This window comes from Euphorbia lathyris, chromosome 7 (genome assembly GCF_963576675.1).
Source record: "Euphorbia lathyris chromosome 7, ddEupLath1.1, whole genome shotgun sequence".
NCBI classification, from domain to species: Eukaryota; Viridiplantae; Streptophyta; class Magnoliopsida; order Malpighiales; family Euphorbiaceae; genus Euphorbia; species Euphorbia lathyris.
The window spans coordinates 55,056,623-55,082,839 of NC_088916.1; the positions used below are offsets into that span (position 1 = coordinate 55,056,623).

At 32.5% G+C, this 26,217-nt stretch overlaps 2 protein-coding genes across 2 annotated transcripts; both read right to left on the bottom strand.

Annotated features, from left to right (window-relative positions):
- Nucleotides 1–8,641: 8,641 nt before the first annotated feature.
- LOC136235691 (cytochrome P450 734A1-like) lies at nt 8,642–13,281 on the bottom strand. Its single transcript, XM_066025583.1, has 4 exons — nt 12,655–13,281; nt 9,845–10,089; nt 9,406–9,769; nt 8,642–9,338 (listed from the first exon to the last, which is right to left on the bottom strand). Exons 1-4 carry the CDS (start codon nt 13,147–13,149, stop codon nt 8,925–8,927), a joined length of 1,518 nt encoding a protein of 505 aa, XP_065881655.1. The 5' UTR covers nt 13,150–13,281; the 3' UTR covers nt 8,642–8,924.
- Nucleotides 13,282–15,610: 2,329 nt separating this feature from the next.
- On the bottom strand, nt 15,611–22,395 carry LOC136201070 (cytochrome P450 734A1-like). Its single transcript, XM_065991631.1, has 4 exons — nt 21,480–22,395; nt 16,808–17,052; nt 16,369–16,732; nt 15,611–16,301 (listed from the first exon to the last, which is right to left on the bottom strand). The coding sequence occupies exons 1-4, from the start codon at nt 21,972–21,974 to the stop codon at nt 15,888–15,890; spliced, it is 1,518 nt and encodes a 505-aa protein (XP_065847703.1). The 5' UTR covers nt 21,975–22,395; the 3' UTR covers nt 15,611–15,887.
- Between the last annotated feature and the right edge of the window lie 3,822 nt (nt 22,396–26,217).

Consider the following 26,217-nt stretch of genomic DNA (forward strand, 5'->3'; position numbering starts at 1 on the left):
GACCCATAATTCTCTACCGAGAATTTGAATATTCTTCTCGTTTTTGACTTTGTTCTCGTCTTCCTCGTATCGGTATGCTAATTTCTTCGTCTTTTGGCTCCTAACTTAGGGGGTTTCCTTCGTTTTTGACCTGTTTTCGTTCCTATTTGGATTTTACCAAATATTTAGGTACCTTGCATGAAAGAAACATATTCAGACGTAAAGTACTCTAAATAGATATAAACAGCACGATTTCATAGCAAAACTGATGTAAATATTAATGATATTTTAGGTATATTTTGGGCTTAACACCTGCCTCTACCAGCAAAATGACTCGGCTGACCCTGATGTATCCCAGGGGAATTCTGAAACTGAGATGGAGTAGAAAGATTTCCAGCTTGCATATGAACATTGGGTCTAACAACATTAGATGAGGACCCCTGAGAAAAAGTAGGCTGAAATCCAGACTGTGGACACTGTCTAGCCATATATCCATACTGACCACATCTGAAACAACTACCAGGTGTAGTATAACAAGGACCCTGATGATTTCTGCCACATATATTGCAAGAACTATAGCCTGATCCAGAACTGCTATGGCTTGAACCCGAACTCTGTCCACTGCCACTCTGGTTGAAACCTCTGCCATGCCTTTGACCATGTCTCCCTTTCTTGTGAAATCTTGACCTCTGTCTAAAAGGCTGTGTGCTTCCCATCTGAAAACTACCCATATTACCACCAGTAACTGAAGAAGATTGACCAACATCTTTGGGCTTAGGGTTCTGAATAGAGTGACGAACCGCCCTTGATTGATTAAAATCAAGTTCCATATGATGGGCTGCATCCACCAACTGCTGAAAAGTGCATCCTGGAGTCACTGACATGATATGCATAGAGGTATAAGGTTCTCCTAACCCAGAAATATATCTAGAACATTTTATCCTTTCGTTAGCCATAACTTCTGGAACATATCTCCCCAATCTCAGAAACTATCGTGTAAATTTTGAAAACTGACATATTGCTATCCTTTCTAAAAGTTGCAAATTTCCTCCTTTGCTCTTCAGTGTAACTAAAAGGGATAAAAGCTTGCTTAAACAATTCCTTAAATTCAGCCCAAGTCATACTTTGCATTTGAGGAAAAATATTATCCTTGAACCATACCCCTGCATCACCCTTCAATGAGTATTCTGCCATCTAAATTGTTTCATAATCACTACCTTTTAGAAATCTGGCATTTTTCTCCACTTCATCTAAGTAGTCCATTGCATCTCCTGATACACCATCATACATGGTAGGCATCATTCTAGCAAACCTTTCCACTGCACCTAAACCACTAGAACCACTACTGCCTTGTCCCTGTCTTACCAGTATTTGCTGCATCATCTCAACACCCGATAAAAATTTATTGAAGTTAAAATCTGTCGGGAATTGTGGAGGAACTTGTCTCGATGCTTATCCTTCTTGTCCACCCACTTGATTGACTTGGGGTTCCACTTGTGCAACCCCTTGATTTATTTGCCTTCTAGGTCTGCCTCGCCTCCTATGAGGAAGTGGTGGTGGTGGCAGATCACCACTTTCTTGATGAACAGACATTTCATCATGGGATCTTCTGTTACAGGTTGAATGATTGGTTTTGTTTGATTTATTCGAGATCTGGATTGCCTCATTCTGAGAATAAATAATGAAGGATTAGAAAATAACAAACTCTTACGGTACGCGGAATTTTAATTATAGGAAGACTGTCAAAGACGAATTGGAAACCTATTTCCGCAGTATCCAAATTTTCTATCATCCTAGGTCATACAATCTCTAACCTAGGCTCTGATACCAACTTTGTCACAACCCATCTCACGGACCGTGATCGGCGCTAGGGAACGGGTAAGCTTAAGCTACCGGAACCCGTAGCAAGCCTTAATATAACATACGATCAACCTTACCAATAGTCTTAACATAATTTAATATTAAATCATTCAAAAACAAACACAACATAATTCTCAAACTGGTACTACGGTCTAGAGTATAAACTTAAACATAATTCATAAATATCCATACATAACAAGATAGATGTGCTGCCCGGAGAAATGTTGTGGGCTGCAATAGACTTCTAGTCACCTGAAAAATTAAAGGAGTCAAACCTCCCATAGTGAATTAATTATATGCAATGCATGAGTAATTTAACATTTATGTCATACACACAATAATAATAATAATAATAATATATAATATAAGTGATCACACAATATGCTTTTCATAAAATTATCTTATAAATAAATATATAGGTGGTTTCATATGTGTTGGACCCTAAACCTCAATACCCAGTCTAATAATCCACCAATAATCACCATTTCACTTTTATCCAATAACTGGGGGACCGAGAATAACTCAACCAACCACACGCTCAGTAGCTGGAGGACCGAGAATAACTCAACTGATTCCGTACCCAACCTCACTTAAATCCAAAATTCACATATCATATAGCCCGAGAATATCTCAACCGAGCTTATCCATACATCATAACATTCACAATATTAGTATCATCAATATCCAATAACCTGATAATACCCGTGCGCACAAGGTCCTGATGCCGCTCACCAGGAAGCATGTCCTTAACATGTATTTATCCACAAATAATTACGTATAAATTATTATAAATAATAATGCACTTTTATAAGTAAAAATAATACTTTACTTGAAATATCATGAAATAATTTATTATGAATGCAAATGTTAAATTAAAAATGCAAAACATATAATTAACTCACAAATTGCTCCTAACCGACTGTCCTAATTTTCAGGTACTGCTGCTCCTCCTACCGGTTGAGTATCTAAAAGAGATAATATTATTTTTAGACTTTATATATGTTTAGGGAAATATTAAAATTTATTTTGTCTCGTTTTACAAACTGTCTACCGAAAATTCGGCAGAGTCTCCCCTATAAAACGAACATCCTGCAATAAAATACATTTCTATATTTAAAAATATCCAAAGTCCGAATCGGTACTCCATATACTGCAATTTATCAACCAAGTGGACATCAATCATCTGACAATTATATAATTAACTATAAATTATCAAACTAATTCATCATCAATAAAATCTCAACTTATAATTCTGAAATTTATATAATTTAAACTCTAAATATAAATCTTCTATCATAACAATATAATTTCCTTAACCTCTAATTAACAAATTCACTTCTATAATTTATAAAGACCAAACTATACATAATTTGATGATGGTTCAAGAATTAAAGTTGCTTTAAAAACTATTTAGAGTGTTCTGAAATAAAAAGGAAAATTTTCTGTCAAATTTCGTACCTCACCGGAGCCGTTCACCGGAATCCGCCAGTCGAAAAACTCGAGTTTAACAAATGAAGAAACCGGTTACGCTACCTTACTCCTTACACTATCATTGACCTAGAAACACCTTCAAAACTTCTAATTTAATAGGAAAAGTTGAAAATCGGAGAAGATTGTCGGTTTCCGATGAGTCTCCGATCAACAGAAAATCTTCATTGCATGGCCCAATTACTGACCTACCCAAGGGTATTCTGACCTCCTGAGTCCGTTTTTGGGGTCAGAATCACGAAAAGAAGAACATAAAGTGAAGAAATAGGAGGGGTAACCAAGTGAAGAATTTTCTTCCTTTTACTGCTCTCGAAACACATAAAATCACTCCCTAAAACTAGCCTAAACTTGAAATATATGATGAGAGCTTCGTTTCGGTATATGGAACGCAGAAAACGGTTAAGAATTGAAGGAGTTATAGTGTTTTGAAGATGGAAGAGCAATAGAGTTCATCAAGAAGGAGAAGAAGATGTGGAATTCAGGTGAGTACACCTTACCTTAATATAGAGTAAAGTGTTGTTTAGTCCCTCCTTGAAAAGAAATATAAAATTTGTTACCCAAAACTAATTATAACTTACAATTTAGCCCTAATTAAATCTTAATTTAGTTAAATTATGCTTCAAACTTAGATTCAACATATTGGGTATTACACGTTGGCAGCTAAGAGCAATTTTATCCCTAACATTGATAAACTGGATCAATTTGAGAAATAATTCATTAAATTGTCTTCTCGGTCATGAATCTCCTCATCTACACTTCATATGTGCATCATTTTATCACTAATAAGTAACAAATCACAAACATATGATTAGACGTAAAAAAAATATACTGTATTTTGTACGAGTTGGACAAAAAATATTCAACTATTTTGTTAGGAGTAAAATTGTTCTTGGCTGCCAACGTTAGGGGTAAAATTGCACCATTTTAGACGTTAGGGGCAAAAATTCAAGAACATATTTTGTATATAAATACATTTTTAGTAGGAATCAAATGCCTGAGTCGTTATACAAAAAAAAATTCAACATAGAGTGGAGCCCCCCGAGATTTGAGTCCTAGCTCCGCCACTGCTAATCCATAATGAATGATTTTTACTTAATTAATCATACTGATTTTACAGCCTTTGTAAAGATAATTGCAGTGGTGCATACTATACTTATCATTATGATTATTTTACCGCTATTGCTTCTTCTTCTCATATTGCAAACTTCTCAATCAACAGTTCATGAATAGTTGATTCATGAGCTAGTACACATATGTGCAATAATGCACACTTATTTTCTAGGATCCAAAAGATGCATACACTTTGAAAAGTGTATTTACTAGATGGTTCTGTATAATCTATTACGCATACTGGTGTCATCGATGTTAATGAGGCATTACAATTGCGACATGTTTTCTACATTCCTAAATTTTAGTATAACCTACTCTATGTAGGCATGTTATTAGTAGACTGCAATTATGGAGTACAAATTATGGCTAAGAAATGTATTTTGCAGAACTTGGATTCTAGCAAAGTTTTTGCTACAGGATTCTTGACAGATGGACTATATCAACTACAACAAGATGTGCCACTACTTACGAATAGAAAGGTTCCTACTACTGTTGCTTTGGATACTCTTAGTAATATAGAAGATATGCTTGTTTGGCATCATAGATTAGGTCATATATATCAGTATAAAGTAGTTCATATGCCTAATTTGCCTTGTAAAATCACTAAATTTACTTGTGATACATGTTATAGAGCCAAACATCATAAGTCATCTTTCAATAATAGTGAAATCAAGTCCACTAGCCTTTTGAGTTGTTACACATGGATATTTGAGGCCCTTACAAGCACGTTTCATTTTCTAGAGCTCGTTATATGTTGACTGTGGTGGGTGACTATACCAGACTTACATGGAACTTTTTTGTTTAAATCTAAAGATTAGGTTCCAAGCTTGATAGATAATTTCGTTCAATTGGTGAAAACACAATTTGCAACTGTTATTTGTCTAGTTCGTATAGACAATGGAACAAAGTTCACATATCACTTAATTCATTAGATTCTACACAAGTTTGGGATTATACACCAGAAACCTTGGATATATACACCTCAACAAAACGCATTTGTGGAGAGAAAGCATAGGTTCTTAGCTGAAACTGCCAGAGCCTTATTATTCTAAGCTAACTTGTCTAATAGATTTTGGCGGGGGAGGGAATGCTCCATGCCACCTTCCTTATCAGCATCTAGCCTACCCAGGTTTTGAATTGGTCCATTCCATATTCTAGACTATACAACAAACAACCAGATTATACAACTTTGACAAATTTGTATTGTCTCTGTTATATTATAGATACACAAGCTCATAAGCATAAGTTTTCTACTAGTGCTTTTAAAGGCCTTTACTTAGAACTTTCTTTTTCTTAGAAGAGTTAGAAAGTTTATAATATTGATGCTCATAAACTTTGTGTATCAATGGATGTTCAGTTTTTTTAAACTACTTTCTTAAGTGATAAGGACTTATTTCTTTCTATAGAAAATACAATTTCTATCTTACATTCTTTTGATGTTCTTATTGATTCTAGAATTCTTGCATTTGCTTCAAACAATATTTCCAAGATATTTCTAGCCCACTCATCTTACAACACCTACCACCACAATCTCAACGGAATCTCAAACTCAATCTTAACCTTCTTCTCCTATTGTTTTTGAAAATTCTTCTTCTATTCAGGAACATATCACCTCGGTTTCTTCCTTATCACCTACACATCCACCTAAAAGAGTCGGGAAACAACAAATTGATTCAATGTCTTTGTGGTGAATCTAGTTGATAGTTCTATTGTTTGTACATATTCTCAAATTACTTATTTAGCAAACATTGCTAGTAAAGGAATCAACAAGTTATTCCAAAGCTAGTACTCAACCTGAATGGCAAGCAGGAAGGCAAAAGGAAATATAGGCCCTAAAAGCAAATGCGACTTGGGTTTTAACTACCTTACCAGATGGGAAGTAACATATATCCTATAAATGAGTGTTCAGAATTAAATATAATGCAAATGGCAGTGTGGAACGATATAAAGGCAAGATTAGTGACATGTGGATATGATCAAAAGTATGGTGTTGACTACACTAAAATCTTTTCTCTAGTTACTAAGACATTCCCAGTTAGACTTTCAGGCAAGTATTGGCCAATACATCAAGTTGATGTTAATAACGCATATCTCCATGGTTATGTGGATGAAGACATATATATACTGCCTCCAGCTGGTTGCATCAAGGCACAAAAGGGTCAAGTCTGCAAATTATCCAAATCATTATATGGCCTCAAGCAAGCAGGCCGACAATAGTATAAGGCTTTTACTCGGTCTCTACATCAGGTGGGTTTTATCAAATCAATGCATGATTACTTCCTTTTTACATGATCATTGGAAGGTTAGTTTCTTGTTATTGTCATCTATGAAGATGATATGTTATTAGGTCTTCATTACAGCAAATTGAAAAAGTCAAACAAGTTTTTCACAAGGAATTAACTATTAAGGATCTTAGAAATGCCAAATATTTCCTTGGGGTGGAATTACACAAGTCAGATTCAGGGATTTGTTATCTCAAGGTAAATATATATACATATATATATATATATATATATATATATATATATATATATATATATATGACTTATTGATTGATGCAAGACTTGCTAATGTTATTGTTGTTTATAATCCTTTTCCTTGTGGTGTATAATTGGACGCACCAAATGTTACTTCTCCTATTTCTCATGAGATTGATAATTATATTGTTGTACCTGGGTTTCACACGCCCAAACATAACTTTTTGTCACACAAAAACTTAGCCATCACATGAATGCTCCAAGGCAAATACATTGGAATGTTGCAGTTCATATACTCAAGTATCTAAAGGAATAAAACAAGTGTGTTTGTTTTATTCAGTGATGATTTTGTGTTTTCAACATATTGTGACTCAAATTGTGGTCGTTGCAATATCACAAGGAAGTCTGTCAATGGATATTGTATTTTGTTTGGAAAGAGTTTAATCTCTTGGAAGTCCAAGAAACAATCCACAATTAGCATATCAACAGCAGAAGTTAAGTATCGTGCCATGGCCACGATAACTTGTGAATTAAAGTGGCTTAGTTACCTATTTCTTGAGTTCTATTTCAAGGTTGCTTTACCTATTGAATTAAGGTGTGATAATTAAGTAGCAATCTACATTGCAGGCAACCTAGTATTTTATGAAAAGGTGAAACACATTGATTGTCACGCGATTAAAGAGTATATGATGCAATGGTTTATTTCTACTCCTTATGTTTCTTCTCAAGATCAACTTGGAGATCAATTGACCAAGAATCTGTCAAGTGTTTAAATGCAATCAACGTTGTTCAAGTCAGGATTGTTTTCTATTGCACTCCCAACTTGAGGGGCGAGTATTAAGATATATTAGCTAATTGTTGTTAGTTACAGTTATGCATAGTTGCCAGCTAGCATTGTATATTTTTGTTCTCTATTTCTGTTTGAACATAATCCTTTCTTTTCTTTTCGTTGTAATTGCTACATAAGCAGTGAACAATTCATTAATACAATTTGATTGGATCAATTCATTTTTCTTAATTTTCTCTTAATCGCTATAAACTCAGGCCAAAACAGCGGCATCAAACAAATTAAACCCAGCTCACATAAGCATGGTCTATTTTTTACATTCGAAATAGTCACAAGCTGACTCCATCGGTGCCTAGACCCTAAAGTTGTTGTATGTTGAAAACATTAAGGATAAAATTCTACTCTCTCAATTCCCTTATGTAAGTCATTCTAGAGTATTTGACACAAATAAAAAAATACAATTAATATAGAGTCAAATTGATAAATTTACATTGGTTAACTAAAAAATAATTCTCTTCATATCATGGTTGAGGAATAAGCCTTGGAATTTTAAAGAACACACGGGCCAAGACATTAATGCTTGAAAAAAAAAATCTAAAATTAATTTTTTTTGGAAAGCTAGAATGACTTATATTTGGGGGAAAACTAATTTGCTAGAATGACTTATATAAGAGAATGGAGGGAATACCATTTTTTATGTTTGTATATTTGCATTTCACCAAAAATGTTAAGGACAAATTGAAACTTCATCTCTATTATAACATTATCATCTAAGACACCAATGACATTATTAGATTATGATTTTACCTTACAATCATATGACCATATCAAATACAATAAAGTACTTAATAACCATTACAATACTTTACCATACCATATCAAACCTAAGTGTTAAAGTCTAGTTTTATACAACATCAACAACTTAAAAAGGGGTCAAATGTACACACTTTAATGGAATTATGATTGAGAGACAAATTATTCAGGAAAAGTTCAAAACGTCTTACTAGAATTGACATAACCTCATAAATCTATAAATTATTTACCTTCTTAAAAATAGATAAAGTAAACTGCAAGCTCACTCGTGATTTTTTTTAAAAGTTCAGCACAATGTGAAATCCAAACCCCTTTCACTAATTATAAAGCACACAAAATTACCATTTTCTTTTGCTCCTCGCAGAGGCTGCATTGCATCTGCATATTGCATAGGATGATGAACATGAATATTATATTCTGCTAAAGATGATCTGCGCACCATGTTCTGGCATCAAGGTCAAAAGCAACATTGGAGCATGAACATATGATGGTGATAATACAAAAGAGAAGTGCCCGATGACCATTGCCAGGACAATTTTAGCTTCAACCATGGCTAAATTCTGACCAACACAAATTTTGGGGCCTAATCCAAATGGGAAAAAAGAAGCCAAGTGTTTTCGAGACTCGTTAAATCTCAACGGGTTGAACTCATTAACATCTTTCCCCCATATATCAGGATCATGGTGTACAGCAACCACTGGCAAATACAATTGTGTGCCTGCTGGAATATCAAGCTTCCCCAGCTTAACCCTTTTCGATGCTTGCCTTACTACGCCCACAGCTGGTGGGTAGAGTCGTAGCGTTTCGTTGATGATCAAACTCACCTATTATATGTCAAGAATCAAAATTTATGAAAGAAACAACAATATTTAATTAACAGATGTGGCTTACAATCTTCAGATCATTCAAATTTGCTGCAACTGGAAGCTCATTTCTTCCACAAACTCGGAATACTTCTTCCCGTGCTTTGTCTTGCCATTCTTGATGTACTGCTAAAAGGATAAGTGCCCAAGTCAAGAGGTTTGATGTAGTATCTTTACCTGCAAAATAGAAGGTCTTGCATTCATCTATGATCTCCTCTTCTGTCAAAGTCTCTTCTTCTCCGTCTTGATTTTTATACGATGACATTAGTAAAGTAAGTAGATTTCCTGCATTATCACTTCCTCTGTCATTACTCCTGATCAACTTCCTTATAGATTCACGAGTTTCCTTGTCCAATTTCCATCTCTCCCTGTTCTTCTTGGTGGGCAGAAACCTGCTTGTACATGAAGCATGATGAGCACACAAAGCAAGTGTTAAATAAATGAGCATAAGTTGGATTAGAGAAGACCTGAAACCAGGGATGTAAACACTTCTAAAAGACAAAGTGACAAGGTGAATTTGTTGTTCCTGTAATGCAAAAATGCGCTTCCCTTCTTGAAAGCTGCTTCCAAAAAGAGTTCTGGATATAATGTCTGCTGACAGGTCATGAAGTTCTTTATTTACTTCCATCTCCAATTCATCTCTTCCCTCTCTTATTTCATCCCATCTTTTTAACATCTTCATGGTGCTACCAACAATTTCTGGCACCCAACCCTATCAATTTTTTTTTTTGTCAAATGTTGTTGGACATGCTTAACTGAGTTAATTTTAATCCATCAACTTCACTTTTTGCTCCATTTTACATCAAATCAAATATTTTTAAGTTTTGGCATTTCAACTTAGCATTCTTTATAAATCAAATCAATACAATCGTTATATCACTATGTTGCATGAATACTTTTCTTTAGTAGCGTTTTGTGTCTTTAATAATGTAGCGTTTATGCATTTTTGTGTCCTTAAAATCTTAAAATTTTAAATTAAAACAATTTATTATTAGTGAGTTTCTCTAAGCTTTTTTATTATAGGCAAAAAATCATATTTAATTCATTGATTTTTATAACTTTTCTTAAGCTTTTGATATATAACTTTCACATGTATTAAGGTCTATTTGGTGGGTCGTACTGCAATGTAATATAATCAAAATCCGTAATGTAATCAAAGTTGTAATGTAATGAAATGTTATAGTGATTCTACTACCATGTTTGGTTGACAAATAAAAAAATTAATGAAATGTAATTACCATTATAATACTCATGTTGGCTTAGTTGAATGTAATAAAATTTTATTTACATAATTATAATCAACAAAAAAACATGAAAAACGTGAAATTAATATATAGTTTTCCGTGTTTTCATGGTATTTTTTTACATTTTTCTCATTTTTTTGTTTTCCATTTTCACCGTTTTTTCCTATTTTCTCATTTTTCATTTTTCACTGTTTTTTTCACTTTTTTTTCGTTTGAGTTTTTCTAGTTTTTGAGAATGATGGGAAGTGAGATTTGACAAATGAGACGTTAGATGAAACTTTAAAGATAGAAATTAGGATTACATGCTTTGGATGTAATGAGAATTTAAGCCATTATTTTTATGTAATGGGATTACAATAGTTGTTAAACAAAATTTAATATATGGATTTCTCATTTCATTATAACAAAATTTTAATATGCAACCAAGCATGGTAATTACCATTCAATGTAATGGCACCCATTACATCTCACCAAACGGGCCCTAAGTGCATGCTAATAGCTTTAGCTAACTTAGGCCTTTTTTGATAACACGTTTTATCAATTAAATTAAAAATGTTAAGCACTTATTCAATTGAATTGTGTTTGATAATAGTAGTTATTTCTCCACCATTTAAATTAGTCAATTAAATTAAAAATCACTTATTTTCATAAGTCAAAATATTTAACTTAACATTTCAAGTTAAATATTATCAACTAATAGTTTTATATTCAACACTTATTGTTAGTATTTATCAAACAATTATATGATTTAATACTTTCAGCACTTATAATATTCTTCACTTAAAATTCAGTACTTATTTCAACACTTAATTTTTAATTTTATGAAACAACAACTCAATGAAGTGTGAGACCTTGTTTGATAACCAACTTAATTACTTAAATTAAAATATTAATCACTAATGATTATTTCTAATCAAGTTAAAAATCTCTTATTTTTATAAATCAAAATATTTAACTTAATATTTTAAGTTGAACATCATCAACTAATCTTTTTTATATTCAACATTTATTTTTAGTATTTATCAAACAATTACATCATCTAATAATTTCAGCACTTATAATATTCAACGTTTAACATTTATTTGTCAGATATTAATATGAAGTGAACCTTTAATTATGAGTTTGAACTTTTAGTTCGATTGGTTTCATGACAAAATTCAATATTTATTTTTTCACCACTTAATTTTTAGTTTTATCAAACAACACCTTAGTGTAGACTTAATATATAAAAAATTAAAGATAATAGACTTAAAGTTAAAACTATTAAAGTTGTGAAAAATAAAGGCTTAATACATAAATAAACCCTCAAACTTAGCAAGTTTATTCCCTTATCACTCTCAACTTTCATATTAACCTATACTTCAATGAATTCAACCTCTCACATACATAATGAAAGATTTGGCATACTTAATAGCTCCCTGTATCTATTTTGTTGATTTCATTTTATAAGAGAATCTCCAATAGAGGATGATTAAAATAGTACTAGATAATGTAGCATTAGGTTTGACAATTTTCAAAGAGTGTCTACTATTGGAGTGATGATGGATGTCAAGCAAGGTTGTCAAACTTTTTTTAATATAAAAGAAATGATTTACTTAATTACTATTGATGCATCTTTTTTATATGTCGTTCTCCTTTCATTGTTGATTGATAATATTTATAATTTAAATAAATTATATATAAAGTAATGATTTGTGGGACCATTGTGTCAATTTTTAAAGTTGTTTACTATTTAATAAAATATTATATTTTAGTACGATGTATTAAATTTTAAAACAATCTTATTAGAGATGCTCTAAGATACCGGTGTAGAGAATCTCAGTTCTTATTGTCAAACTTATTGGACAATAGCTAATCCAAAGGGTTTATGGATGTAAATATTATAAAATAAGTTTAATTTGATCAATTTCTAAGTTTGGGAATTTAGGATTCATTAAATTAAGCCTACTTCTCAATCAAGCCTAAAAATAGAAAATATTTACAATGCAGTCCATACGAAGTAGAGAGAGTAGGATTTAGGGAAATTTACATACCTTAACTGGTTCCATTCTGAAAGCTTGGCTAATGATCCTCCTATGAAGACCCCATTTTTCACCTTCCAGCCCAATAAGCCCTTCGGCAAATAGTACCCTGGTCTGAGGATCTCGCCCAATCAGCTCAAACGTTCCACCGCCAGTGTTCATCAGAACCTCCTTAATTATCTCCGGATCGGAAAAAGCCAGCCTCGCCTTCCACCCAAACCAGTAGAGGAACGTTTTCCCGTACATCTGAGACCACCGGTGGTAAAATGGAGCAGCATGATAAAGCACATCGTGATTGGAGGATGATATCGATTGGGATTTAGCTTGAGCGTATATGCGGCGGATCTCGGCGGAATTGCCGATAATAGGACGGTAAGTAGGGCCGGTGATTCCTTGCTTTTTGAAGTGATGCTGGATTCTGAGAGGGATCCAAAGGATTGAGTATATAAGCTTAAGGATGATGATGAGTGGAAGAAGCAAGATGAGGATTTGGTAAAGTTGCAACATACTGATATTGGAGGGAGGAAAAGAGAAGATTGCGATTTTGGAACTTCATGTAATCAAAAAAGTTATGGAGGTTGATTTTGCTTGAGCATAAGTTGCAGTGTTCTTAAACTACGATTTATACAAAAAAAAAAAAAAAACAAAAGAGCATCTAAAAGGAAACACGAATGCCCAAGCAAGCAACCATCTTATCTTTTTGCTGTAGAAACCACCCCCACCACCACCACCACCTAGAATCTATGTCCACAGTCACACTATTAAAAAAAAAAACGTTTATTACAAAAAAAACGTATTTAATTCATCTAATTGGACAAAGTGTAAAAATAACATTTATAAAACATATAAATTTTGTTTCATTATCCAGTTACATATCAGTTCTAAAAAAAAAAAAAAAAAGTTAAGGAGAAAAAATACCCTAACGTTTTGGTTAGGAGCAATTTTTGCTCTTAATGTTTAAAATTATGCAATTTTACTCTTAACATTGGAAATCAAAACCAATTTCACCCATAACGTTGATATATTGGGTCAATTTTGAGAAATAATTCATCAAACTGTCTTCTCGGTCATGAATCTTGTCATCTACACTTTACACGTGCAGCATTTTATCATTAACAAATCACAAACATATGTTGAGATGCGTATATTTTGGGTCAGGAGCAATTTTACTTTTAACGTCTAAAAATGTGCAATTTTATCCTTAACGTTGAAAACCAAACGCAATTTTACTCCTAACGTTGATAAATTGGGTCAATTTGAGAAATAATTCATCAAACTGTTTACTTGGTCATGAATCTTGTCATCTACACTTCATACGTGCATCATTTTATGAGTAACAAATCACAAACATATGTTGAGATGTGTAAAAAATATATATATATATTGTCTTTTTGTATGAATTAGACAAAAAAAATCAAAAAATTACCGAATTTATAAATATTAATTTCCAATTCTATTATTAAATTATAAAAAATGTGAAATCTTTTTTATGACGAATAGTTATGCAATTGGTGCAAAATAAGAAACAAAAATATCTGAGTGTTATAATAGTGTCTGAAATTGACCCAAGTTATCAACGTTAGGGGTAAAATTGCTTTTGGCTTCCAACGTTAAGAGTAAAATTGTACCATTTTAGACGTTAAGGGTAAAATTGTTCCTAATCCAAAACATTAGAAGTATTTTTTTGCACCTTAATCCCAAAATTTTTATATTTTTTTAATTTAATAATAGAATTAGTTCTAAATAAAATTTAACTTTTTTGTAATTTAATAATAGAATTGAATATTAATATTTCAATTCGAAGAAATATTTATATATTAATATCTAAAAGGCACAACACAATTGTTCTTGTGTTTATCCCGTCAACAATATTTTGTGTTTTCAACATATTATGATTCAGATTGGGGTCGTTGCAAAATCACAATGAAGTTTATTACTGGATATTTTATTTCGTTTTGAAGGAGTTTAATTTCTTGGAAGTCCAAGAAACAGTCACAATTAGTAAATCATTAGTAGAAGTTGAGTATTGTGCCATGACCACGACATCTTATGAATTAAAGTGGCTTAATTACCTGTTGCACGAGTTCTGTTTCCAGGTTGCTTTATCTATTGAATTGAGGTGTGATAATTAAGCAGTAATCTGCATTGCAGCCAACTGAGTATTTCATGAAAAGGTGAAGCACATTGACATTGATTGTCATGTGGTTAGAGAGTATTTAATACAAGGGTTTATTTTTACTTCTTATATTTCTTCTCAATATCAACTTAAAGATCTGTTGACCATGAATCTGTTAAGTGTTCAAATGCAATCAACGTTGATTAAGTTATGATTTCTTTCCACTGCACTCCCAACTTGAGGGGCGGGTATTATGATATATTAGCTAATTGTTGTTAGTTTCCAGCTAAGCATTGTATCTTTTTATTCTCCATTTTTGTTTGTATACAATCCTTTCGTTTCTTCTTGTTGTAACTTTATCCTCTGTTTCTATTTGTACAAAATTCTTTCGTTTCTTCTCATTGTAACTGCTATATAAACAGTGAATAATTCATTAATACAATTGGATTTGTGATTCAATTCTCTTAATTCTCTCTTAATCGTTGTAAATTCAAGCCAAAACAGTGGAGTAAAATCAATTTAGACCCAACCCACATGAACATGGTCTATCTTTTGCATTCCAAATAGTCATAAGGTGACTCCACCACTGTCTAGACCCGTTGTTTAGACCCCCAAGCATGTTGGAAACATTCAAGATAAAATTCTACCATCTTTTATGTCAGTATATTTGCATTTCATGAAAAAAGTTAAGGATAAATTTAAACTTCATCTCTATTATAATATTATCATCTAAGACACCAACAACATTATTAAACCATGATTTGACCTTACCATCATACGATCATATCAAATACAACAAGGTACTTAATAGCCATTACAATACTTTAACATACTATATCAAATCTAAGTGTTAATGCCCAGTTTTACACCACATCAACAACTTAAGAAGGGGTCAAATGTACACTCTTTAATGGAATTATGATTGGGAGACAAATCTATAAATTATTTACCTTTTTAAAAATAGAAAAGTAAATTACAAGCTCACTCGCGATATTTTTTTAAAGTTCAACACAATGTGAAACTCAAACTCCTTTCACTAATTACAAAGCACACAAAATTACCATTTTCTTTTGCTCCTTCCTAAGGCTGCATTGCATCTGCATATTGCATAGGATGATGAACATAAAATTTATATTCTGCTAAACACGATCTGCGCACCATGTTCCGGCATCAAGGTCATAAGAAACATTGGAGCATGAACATATGATGGTGATAATATAAAAGAGAAGTGCCTGATGACCATTGCCAGGACAATTTTAGCTTCAACCATGGCTAAATTCTGACCAACACAGATTCTGGGGCCTAATCCAAATGGAAAAAAAGAAGCCAAGTGTTTCCGAGACTCGTTAAATCTCAACGGGTTGAACTCATTAACATCTTCCCCCCATATATCAGGATCATGGTGTACAGCAGTCACTGGCAAATACAATTGTGTGCCTGCTGGAATATCAAGCTTCCCCATCTTAACCTTTTTCGATGCTTGCCTTACTATGGCCACAACTGGTGGGTAGAGTCGTAGCGTTTCGTTGATGATCAAACTCACCTATTATATGTCAAGAATCAAAATTTACGAAAGAAACAATAGTATTTAAATAACAGATGTGGCTTACAATCTTCAGATCATTCAAATTTGCTGCAACTGGAAGCTCATTTCTTCCACAAACTCGAAATACTTCTTCTCGTGCTTTGTCTTGCCATTCTTGATGTACTGCTAAAAGGATAAGTGCCCAAGTCAAGAGGTTTGATGTAGTTTCTTTACCTGCAAAGTAGAAGGTCTTGCATTCATCTAAGATCTCGTCTTCTGTCAAAGTCTCTTCTTCTCCATCCTGATTTTTATACAATGACAGTAGTAAAGTAAGTAGATTTCTTGAATTATCACTTCCTCTGTTATTACTCCTGATCAACTTCCTTATAGATTCACGAGTTTCCTTGTCCAATCTCCACCTCTCCCTGTTCTTCTTGGTAGGCAAAAACCTGCTTGTACATTAAGCATGATGAGCACACAAAGCAAGGGTTAAATAAATGAGCATAAGTTGGATCAGAGAAGACCTGAAACCAGGTATGTAAACACTTCTTAAAGACAGAGTGACAAGGTGCAATTGTTGTTCCTGTAATGCAAAAATACATTTCCCTTCTTGAAAGCTGCTTCCAAAAAGAGTTGTGGATATAATATCTGCTGAAAGGTCATGAAGTTCTTTATTTACTTCAATCTCAAACTCATCTCTTCCTTCCCTTATTTCATCCCATTTTTTCAGCATCTTCATGGTGCTACCAACAATTTCTGGCACCCAACCCTATCAGAATATATTTTTGTCAAGTGTTGTTGGCCATGGATGCTTAAATGATTTAATTTTAATCCTTCAACTTCACTTCCCGCTCCATTTTACATAAATGTCAAATATTTTTAAGTTTTGGCATTTCAACTTAGTATTCTACAAATCAAAACAATCCGTTCTATCATTATGTTGCACAAATATTTCTAGCGTTTTTTGTCCTTATAATCTTACAAGTTCACGGATGTGTTTGGATATTGTTTACTTAATCATCTTATTATTTTTCAAAGATAATAAATAAAAAACTTCAGTTCTTTTTCCTTTCTAAATTTTGAATATTTATATGTCCAACAATTAAGCAAATTGAATGAATAAGAAATCATCTATGAAGATTACTTTGTGTTTCTTACTTTAAACAAATTGAATATACTATTCCACTCTCAAACTAATACAGATAACGACTAATAAAAAAATATTAGTAAAATTAGTGCTACTTCCATTTCATATTACATCTCTTTCTAAAAACTCTTTTCTGTTTGGCCTAACCTCTTCCCAGCCCCTTAAACTTATAACTTTTTTTCATTTAGCCACCTAAACTTAGAGTGTTCCCATTTAGCCACTTAAACTCAACAAATGAGACACATTTAGCCCTTATAAGCCTTACATGGCACTTGTTGTCTTTCCAAACATTAGGAGGCGCGTAGGATATTATATTTCTATTCCTCTATGCTATATAACAGTAAAATTTCACCACTTAAAGTATCACGGAAACCCTCAAATCCGGGAAGATTGTTTTATGGATGTCCAAATTATGGGGTTAGTTGTTTAATAACTTAATTGGTTATGATGAATTAACAACTGCATTTGACGCATTGCTAATTTTTTAAATTTTGATTTGGAAAAAGAGGCCAAAAGAGTTACAATTTTTGAGTTTAAGTGGCTAAATGGGAAGACCTAAAGTTAAAGTGGCTAAATGAAAAAAAGTTACAAGTTTAAGGGGCTGGGAAGGGGTTAGGCCTTTCTGTTTCATAATACATGTCATTTTATATGATCAGTACATGTTAAGGCATTTTTTTCCTGCTATAAAACGTGGGTTTATGAAAATTAATTAGAATAATAGACTTATTATAGAATAAATAAATAGTGGAATCAATAAATAAATATCCACCATATCCTTAATTTCTATGCAACTCTCTAAAACGACATGTAATATGAAACGTAGAAAGTAATATACTAACCATGCTATATAAAAACAATTTATTATTAGCTAACGAATAAAGGTCAAATTGGCTCTTAAAGTTGACATGAATGATCAATTTAGTCCAAATTAATTTTTTTGTATCAACCCAATCTTTAAGGGTGTTGCTACTTACCGTCCCCCAATTACCTCTTACTGCCCCCATTTGGACAATTTTGCCCTTTTGGAAGAAGAAAAAAACGCCAATTTTGGTGTAGGTGGGTGCCAGATCCGAGCTGGGCGGATGCTGGATCTGCCCAGCCCAGTGGCTGGGCGGGTGCTGGATCCGCCCAGCCCATTGGCTGGGCGGATTTGGCACCCACCTAGACCAAAATTGGACCTAGGCACAATTCTAGACTTTTTAGCGACGGAAAATACAAAATTCTCCAATTTTTTGTGACGAAAAATGCTAATCGTCACAAAAAAACATGCATTATGTTCATGATTTTTTTGAGAAAAAAAATGTAAATTTTATTGTTTCCGACTCATAATCATCCATTTTCGGGATTCGGATTATGTCGCATATCAATTATTTTCATAATTTCAATTATTATTGTTCGAGTTTGTGATTTTAGAGAATGAATTTTTAGTTTTTTTATCAAAATTATGAGAAGGGCAAAAAAGTCCAAATGGGGCGGTAACTAGGAATTTGGGAGCGGTATTGAGCAATTCACATCTTGAAAGTTGACGTAAAGGATCAAATTAACCCATTAGCCCTGAAAGTATAATATATTTTTTATACCCGAATTTTATTATGTTTACATGTGGTGGGGATGGAGAAAGGTATCCCCACCCTGTTAATCCCGACAGAGATCCTCGATTATTCCCCGTGATAATTGATTTTTTTGGATAATTTAAATACATTTTAATTAGGTGATGAATTGTTTTCAATTTTAGTTTTTTTTATAGTTTGGAAAATTTGAAAATAATTGTTGATGTTTGGTATTAGTAGCTACTGTTTCTTATAAGTTCTAGGCTTTATTGATTTATGGATTAATTTCAAATAAATGACTTGTGGTTTCATGTTTTTTTGTAGATCGATATCTGACAATTTTTTTATCTTTTAAAAATTTGACCAATAATGATTTCACAATAAAATTTTTAAGAATTAGTATCATATCTACTATAGAACAGAGATAAGAAATGCATTTCCCACCCCATCCCGGCTACGTTTCTACTCCTTTGATGATACACACTCAAATCGCGGTCTATAAAATAACAACAAACTCAAATTTTGGAGTGTTTCCGTTTCGTGATACTGATTTTAGTGAGGCAAAAAAAAAATTTAACCTCATAAATTGAGGTTTAGTAACAGTACTGAAATAAAAAGGCTTAATACATCATTTGCCTCCTAAATTTGTTCTAAAAGTTTGATTGGTCTCCTGAACTTTTAAAGTGTCTCAATAGTCCTCTTAATTTGCATAAAATATCCAGTTAGTCCTTTGATCTTGCATAACATGTAATCAATTGATCACTCAATTGCAAAAAAAAAAAAAAAAAAAATTAAATGTGGAAAATGTATTCCACGCATTTTAGAATGTAATTACATAATTCAAAAATAGATTAAAAATGAAGTTATTATTTGTTCAATTATAAAACTTGTCTTCGCTAATATTAAAATCATAAATCTCATATCTTAGTCGTTTTACATTTTTTAAGACGCGTGCAATACATCTTCTGCATTAACTTACTTTTTTTGTAACCGAGTGATCAATTGATTACATTTTGCACAAATTCAGGGGGTTAACTGAACATTTTATGCAAGTTATGGGAGCTATCAGGACACTTTGAAAGTTCAGGAAGCTAATCAAACTTTTTAGACAAGTTCAGGAGGGAAATGATGTATTAAGCCAAATAAAAAATTTGAGTACCGCTTGACAATTGACACGGCTGACATATTATATTTTTTTATAGATATTGCTATTTACCGCTTCCAAATTACTTTTCACCGTCCCCATTTGGACAATTTCCCTTTTCATAAAAAAAAATTCAAAATTAAAAATGTTTTTTTAGAGGATCGGCCAAAATTTGGCCTAAACGGATGCCGCATCCGTTTAGGCCAAATTTTGACAATTGCAAAATTATAAAATTTTTAGTGACGAAAAATATTAAATTGTTCAAGTTTTGTGACGAAAAATGTAAAATTCTCCAATTTTTTATGATGAAAAATGAAAAATCGTTATAAAAAATATATATTATTTTCATGAGTTCTTTGATAAAAAAACATTAATAAAAAACGCAATGTTTCCGATTTGTAATCATCCATTTCCGGGTTCGGGTTGTCACAAATCAATTATTTTCATAATTTAAATGATTGTTGTTCGGGTTTATGATTTTGGAGAGAATATCCAGTTTTTAATCAAAATTATGATAATGGCAAAAAAATCCAAATAGAAACGATAATAAATAATTTGGAGGTGGTATTTAACAATCCACTTCTTAAAGCTCTTTTTGGCCCCTGACCTATCCAAAATTTGTGCATTTGGCCCCTGACCTATTATTTGGTCATATTTGGCCCCTGACCTATCAAATTAGATAAAATTCAATCCATATTGAATGGAAAATTAACTGTGTTGGAAAATTAACAGCATTCACCAATACAAAAACGACACATGACACATAAATAAAATTAATTTTCAACTGGAGATGACAACAATAACTATTTTACATAGTAAAAAAATCCTAAAAACTTTTCTAGTGTTCTGATAGAGTGAAATTAATTTTATTTATGTGTCATGTGTCATTTTTATATTGGTTACTGCTGTTAATTTTCCAACAGAGTTAATTTTTCATTCAATATGGATTGGATTTTATCTAATTTGATAGGTTAGGAGCCAAATATGACCAAATAATAGGCCAGGAGCCAAATGCACAAATTTTAAATAGCACATGGGCCAAAAAGTGCTTTAAGCCCTTTTTTATTTACTACCGCTTGAATCTCACTTTCATGTGGAAAATAAAAAATGTATATATGTAAAAATAAGTTTCTTATCACGGTTGTTTAGAAAAAGAAAAGTTCCTCGTCATCTTTTTAATAATTTTGGAATGGACTTATTAAAATAACAAAAATGATTTTAAATTTGGGTGACCAATAATGCAATTTACCTATATGTTATTTTACCCAATCTATTTCTCAATCAAGCCTAAAATAGAAAATATTTACAGATCAGTCCACACGAAGCAGAGAGAGGATTTAGGGAAATTGACATACCTTAACTGGTTCCATTCTGAAAACTTGGCTAATGATCCTCTTATGAAGACCCCATTTTTCACCTTCCAGCCCAATAAGCCCTTCGGCAAATAAAACCCTGGTCTGAGGATTTTGCCTAATCATCCCAAAAGTTCCACCGCCGGTGTTCATCATAACCTCCTTAATCATCTCCGGATCGGAAAAAGCCAGCCTCGCTCTCCACCCAAACCAGTAGAGGAACGTTTTCCCGTACATCTGAGACCACCGGTGGTAAAATGGAGCAGCATGATGAAGCACATCGTGGTTGGAAGATGATATCGATTTGGATTTAGCTTGAGCGTATATGCGGCGGATCTCGGCGGAATTGCCGATTATAGGACGGTAATTAGGGCCGGTGATTCCTTGGTTGTTGAAGTGGTGTTGGATTCTGAGAGGGATCCAAATGATTGAGTATATAAGCTTCAGGATGAAGATGATTGGAAGAAGTAAGACGAGGATTTGGTAAAGTTGCAGCATACTGATATTGAAGGGAGGAAAAGAGTAGATTGCGATTTTGGAACTTTATGTGATGAAAAAAGTTATGGAGATTGGTTGACTTTGCTTAAGCATAAGTTGCAGTGTTCTTCAATCACTTTGTTGGAGCTGCAGATTTATTAAGACAAATCAATCCAACAAAGTGAGCAATATTATGATCTCTGATTTCTGTAGTTAAACATGAGTTGCTTATAATTGGTTGAAGAGAAGTTAAAAAACATAAATTATTTCGTAGTTGCTTAAAGAATAAGGCAATGAAAATAGATGGGGTGAATGAGTGCGTTTAGAGACCGAACGAAAATAAATTAAAAACACATATGAAAGGGGGAGGGCAAAAGGAGATAGGCTTTGACGCAAGGGCCTGCCAGTGAAGTCACAACTCATAAGACAAGATAACGGCAGTTTGGTAAGCCGAAAGTTGAGGAGAAGCGTACTGCTGACAGAACGGATGAAGGACAACGGTAAAGCAAATAAGGTGTAGTGACTATTCTTCTCCCTTCACTACTTCGCGGGAAGCATTCTATGAAGAAGGTAAGCCTGGCGGCTCTAGTTAGTCTGATACCTGGAGTTGCTAGGTGATAACAAGAACAAGAATAGGGGGAGAATGTGGTGAATTTGATAGTTTGTTTTTGTTTTTTGTTTTTTTTTTTATAATAATTAGATAATAAGAGGGTTAATTTATAAAATAAACAAGGTAAATTACATCCATGGCCACTAAACTTTACCATTCTAACATTGTAGCCACTGAACTTCAATTCTTAACAGTATGGCCACTGAACCTTATACTTTTTAACACCGATGGTCACTCAACACTTCAAAACGACCATTGACGGTTTCAAAATAAAAAATTTGAAGACTTAATGATATTTTAAGGAACTTTAATTCTTGAAAATTTTCGTTTTGATGTCATTTAGGTGCTGTTTGGTTAGGAAAGAGAAAATAAATTTTTAGAGAGAGAAAGCTAAAAAAAATGTGATTTTGAAGAAAAAAAGTGTGGTTTCATGGTAAATGTCGTTCTGAACAACTTTAATTCTTGAATATTTTTGTTTTGCGGTTGTTAACAGCCATTTTGAGGAATTGGTTAAAGTTGAATGACCACAGGTGTTAAAAAGTGTAAAATTTAGTGACCATACCGTCAAGAATTGAAGTTCAGTGGTCATAATATTAAAATGGGTAAAGTTTAGTGGCAATTAGTATAATTTATCCAAATAAACAATATAAAGACAAAAATTGCTCTTTATCGTTTGATTTTTGACTCTTTTTTTTTAATGTCGTTAGTCAGTTTAGATTGCCTTTGCTAACGGAATGAACCATAAGGTATCAGTTTGCAAATTTTTAAACCATGTAATTTAAATTTGAAAATTATCTAAATCACAAGGATTATTTTTGTACTTTTCCCTAAAAAAAATTAACATTTTTTTTTGTAATTTAAGAATGAATCGGAGATTAATATTTTTCAATTCAACGAAATATTTAGACTTCTTATAATTTTATAGTTTTTTAATATGTTTGTGATCTGTTAGTAGTGAACGATAAAAATGAGACACATGTGAAGTTTAGCTGACAAGATTTATGATTGAGAAAACAATTTGATGAATTATTTTCAAATTGATCCACCTTGCCAATAATAGAGGTAAAATTGGACAATTTAGACATTAGAGATAAAATTGCTTCTGACAATCAACGTCAAGTATATTTTTGTACATTATTCCTTAAAATTAAGGGTAAATTTACAAAAATACCCCTAACGTTTTGGATCAGGAACAATTTTACCTCTAACGTCTAAAATAATACAATTTTACCCCTAACGTTGTAAGCTAAGAGCAATTTTACCCATAACGTTGATAAATTGGGTCAATTTGAAAATAATTCATCAAATTGTCTTCTCGGTCATGAATCTTGTCATTTACACTTCACACGTACGTCATTTTATCAATAACAAATCACAAATATATGTTGGGATGTGAAAAAATATATATATATAATGTTTTTTTTTACGAATTAGAAAAAGAATTCAAAAAATTTACCGAATTTATAAATATTAATCCCCAATTCTATTATTAGATTATAAAAAACATGAAATCTTTTTTTAGAACGAATTGATATGCAATTGATGCAGAGTAAGGAATAAAAATATCTTTGTTTTATAATAGTGTCTGAAATTGACCCAAATTATCAATGTTAGGGGTAAAATTGCTCTTGGCTACCAACGTTATGGGTAAAATTGCATCATTTTAGACGTTAGGGATAAAATTGCTCCTGGCCAAAAACGTTAGGAGTATTTTTACACCTTAACCTTAAAATTAATTAGACTTAAATTTATCAAATAAATAAGAGATAAAGCCCAAATTTATCTCTATTATTATTAAGGAAGTGCAAATTTATACAAAATCGTAAAATTTTTAATTCTAGCATTTTCAAACAAAATTAATTATACCATAACCTAACAAAAGTTTTAAATATATTGATTTACTATTATTAGATCCGTTATTTAACTATAGGGTTAGATTTCCAAACATCTAATTATATTTAAAATATTTAATGTATTATTAATACAGTTACAAATAACCTACTCAAACGTCACTAACTAATCCTATTACATTTAAATTAATCATAGCAAAAGTACCTAAAATATTTATTATATTAATAACACAGTTACAAATAACATGTCAAAATATATGAAGCCGCTTTCAATTTATCAACAAACTTGTGGAAAATGTCCGATGTGACAGTAAATAACAGTTAAACCAGCTCGTTTAAATTGTGTGTCACGTAAAGAAAAATTAATCTTGCTTAGAAACATTAGGAGTAAAATTTTACCATGTACATCATGGATAAATATACACTCCCGAAAAACAATAAAGGGAAATTTGAACATTATCTCTTTAAACAGTTTTGAATCTTTATTCAAAACTAACAGTAATTTAATCTTAATCATTCAATTTTATCCTACTTTTAAACCAAGTTGTCGTGAATTAATCAATACATAATCCGTATAAATAAATGGATTCGCGGGTTACCTATTGAAGCGTGAAATTTGTTTATGTTGGTTGCAGCAGAAGAACAAATCTTAATTGCATATCACGGGTCACAAATCAACTGCACTAAGACACACTAGGAGGAGAGATTGCTTGAGCCCATAAATTGATTCATTTAACTTGAAATTGAATGTGCCATTGTCTAGAAGACTGTTTGAGGCCATAAATTGATTCATTCAACTTGCAAACCTTTTGTTTGCAGTCTTATTCGATGAAACCTATATGTTGTTCCATGAAGACATCTTCGTCCAATTTCCATTGAGAAAAGCAGTCTTTACATCCAGTTGATGTAGCTCCGGATTTAAACTTGCCATAATAGCTAGAATCAATCTAATAAACATAAACCTCACAATATGTGATAAGGTTTCCTCAAACATCTATCCTTTCCTCTTGTGTATAGCCATTAACTATTAAACATAAACCCATTAATTCTCCTAATACCTTTGCATCCTTTTGATAGATCAACCAATTTCTAAACTTGGTTCGATCTCATCAAAGTCACCTCTTCTTCCATTGTCTTAATCCAATTGTCTTTATCTGGGGATGAGAGAGTATTTTTTATATTACTAGGCTCCGCGTCATCCTTAGGTGTAACTAAAAGAGTCGTGTCTTTGATACTGAATCGTCACGCGGCTCGAAATCTTGATAAACATGTTGCATATATTCGTCATAATTCGTAATGCTCCAACTCGGACCAAGTTCCATATTCTCATATGAGTCATGTAACAATGCACAGAGCAATTTTAGATCCAAGATATGTATAAAACATGAAACTTGAATCCAAAGATGGAAGGAGATACAAAGGTGTTGGTGCACCTCCGATCATCGGCAACCACCTCTTGTAAAGGTGGGTTAAAGGGTGATTTCTTTTCTATCCACCCTTCCACTTCGTTTGCAAGGTGTTGATTACACCCTTAAATGAAGGGTTGTACTTTTTTTTTTTTTTTGGCCCAACTTCGACCAAAAGGGTATAAACAGTCACAAATTGACCTCGTCACTATCTAGACTCCAAAATTACTCCACATTGAAAATATTGAAGATAAAATTTAACCATTTCTTATGTTAATGGTACATTTGCATTTCCTAAAAAACGTAAGGACAAATTTGAAGTTTATCTCTATAATAATATTATCATCGCTTACCATCAAAACAAACACAACAACATTATTAAACTATGATTTTACCTT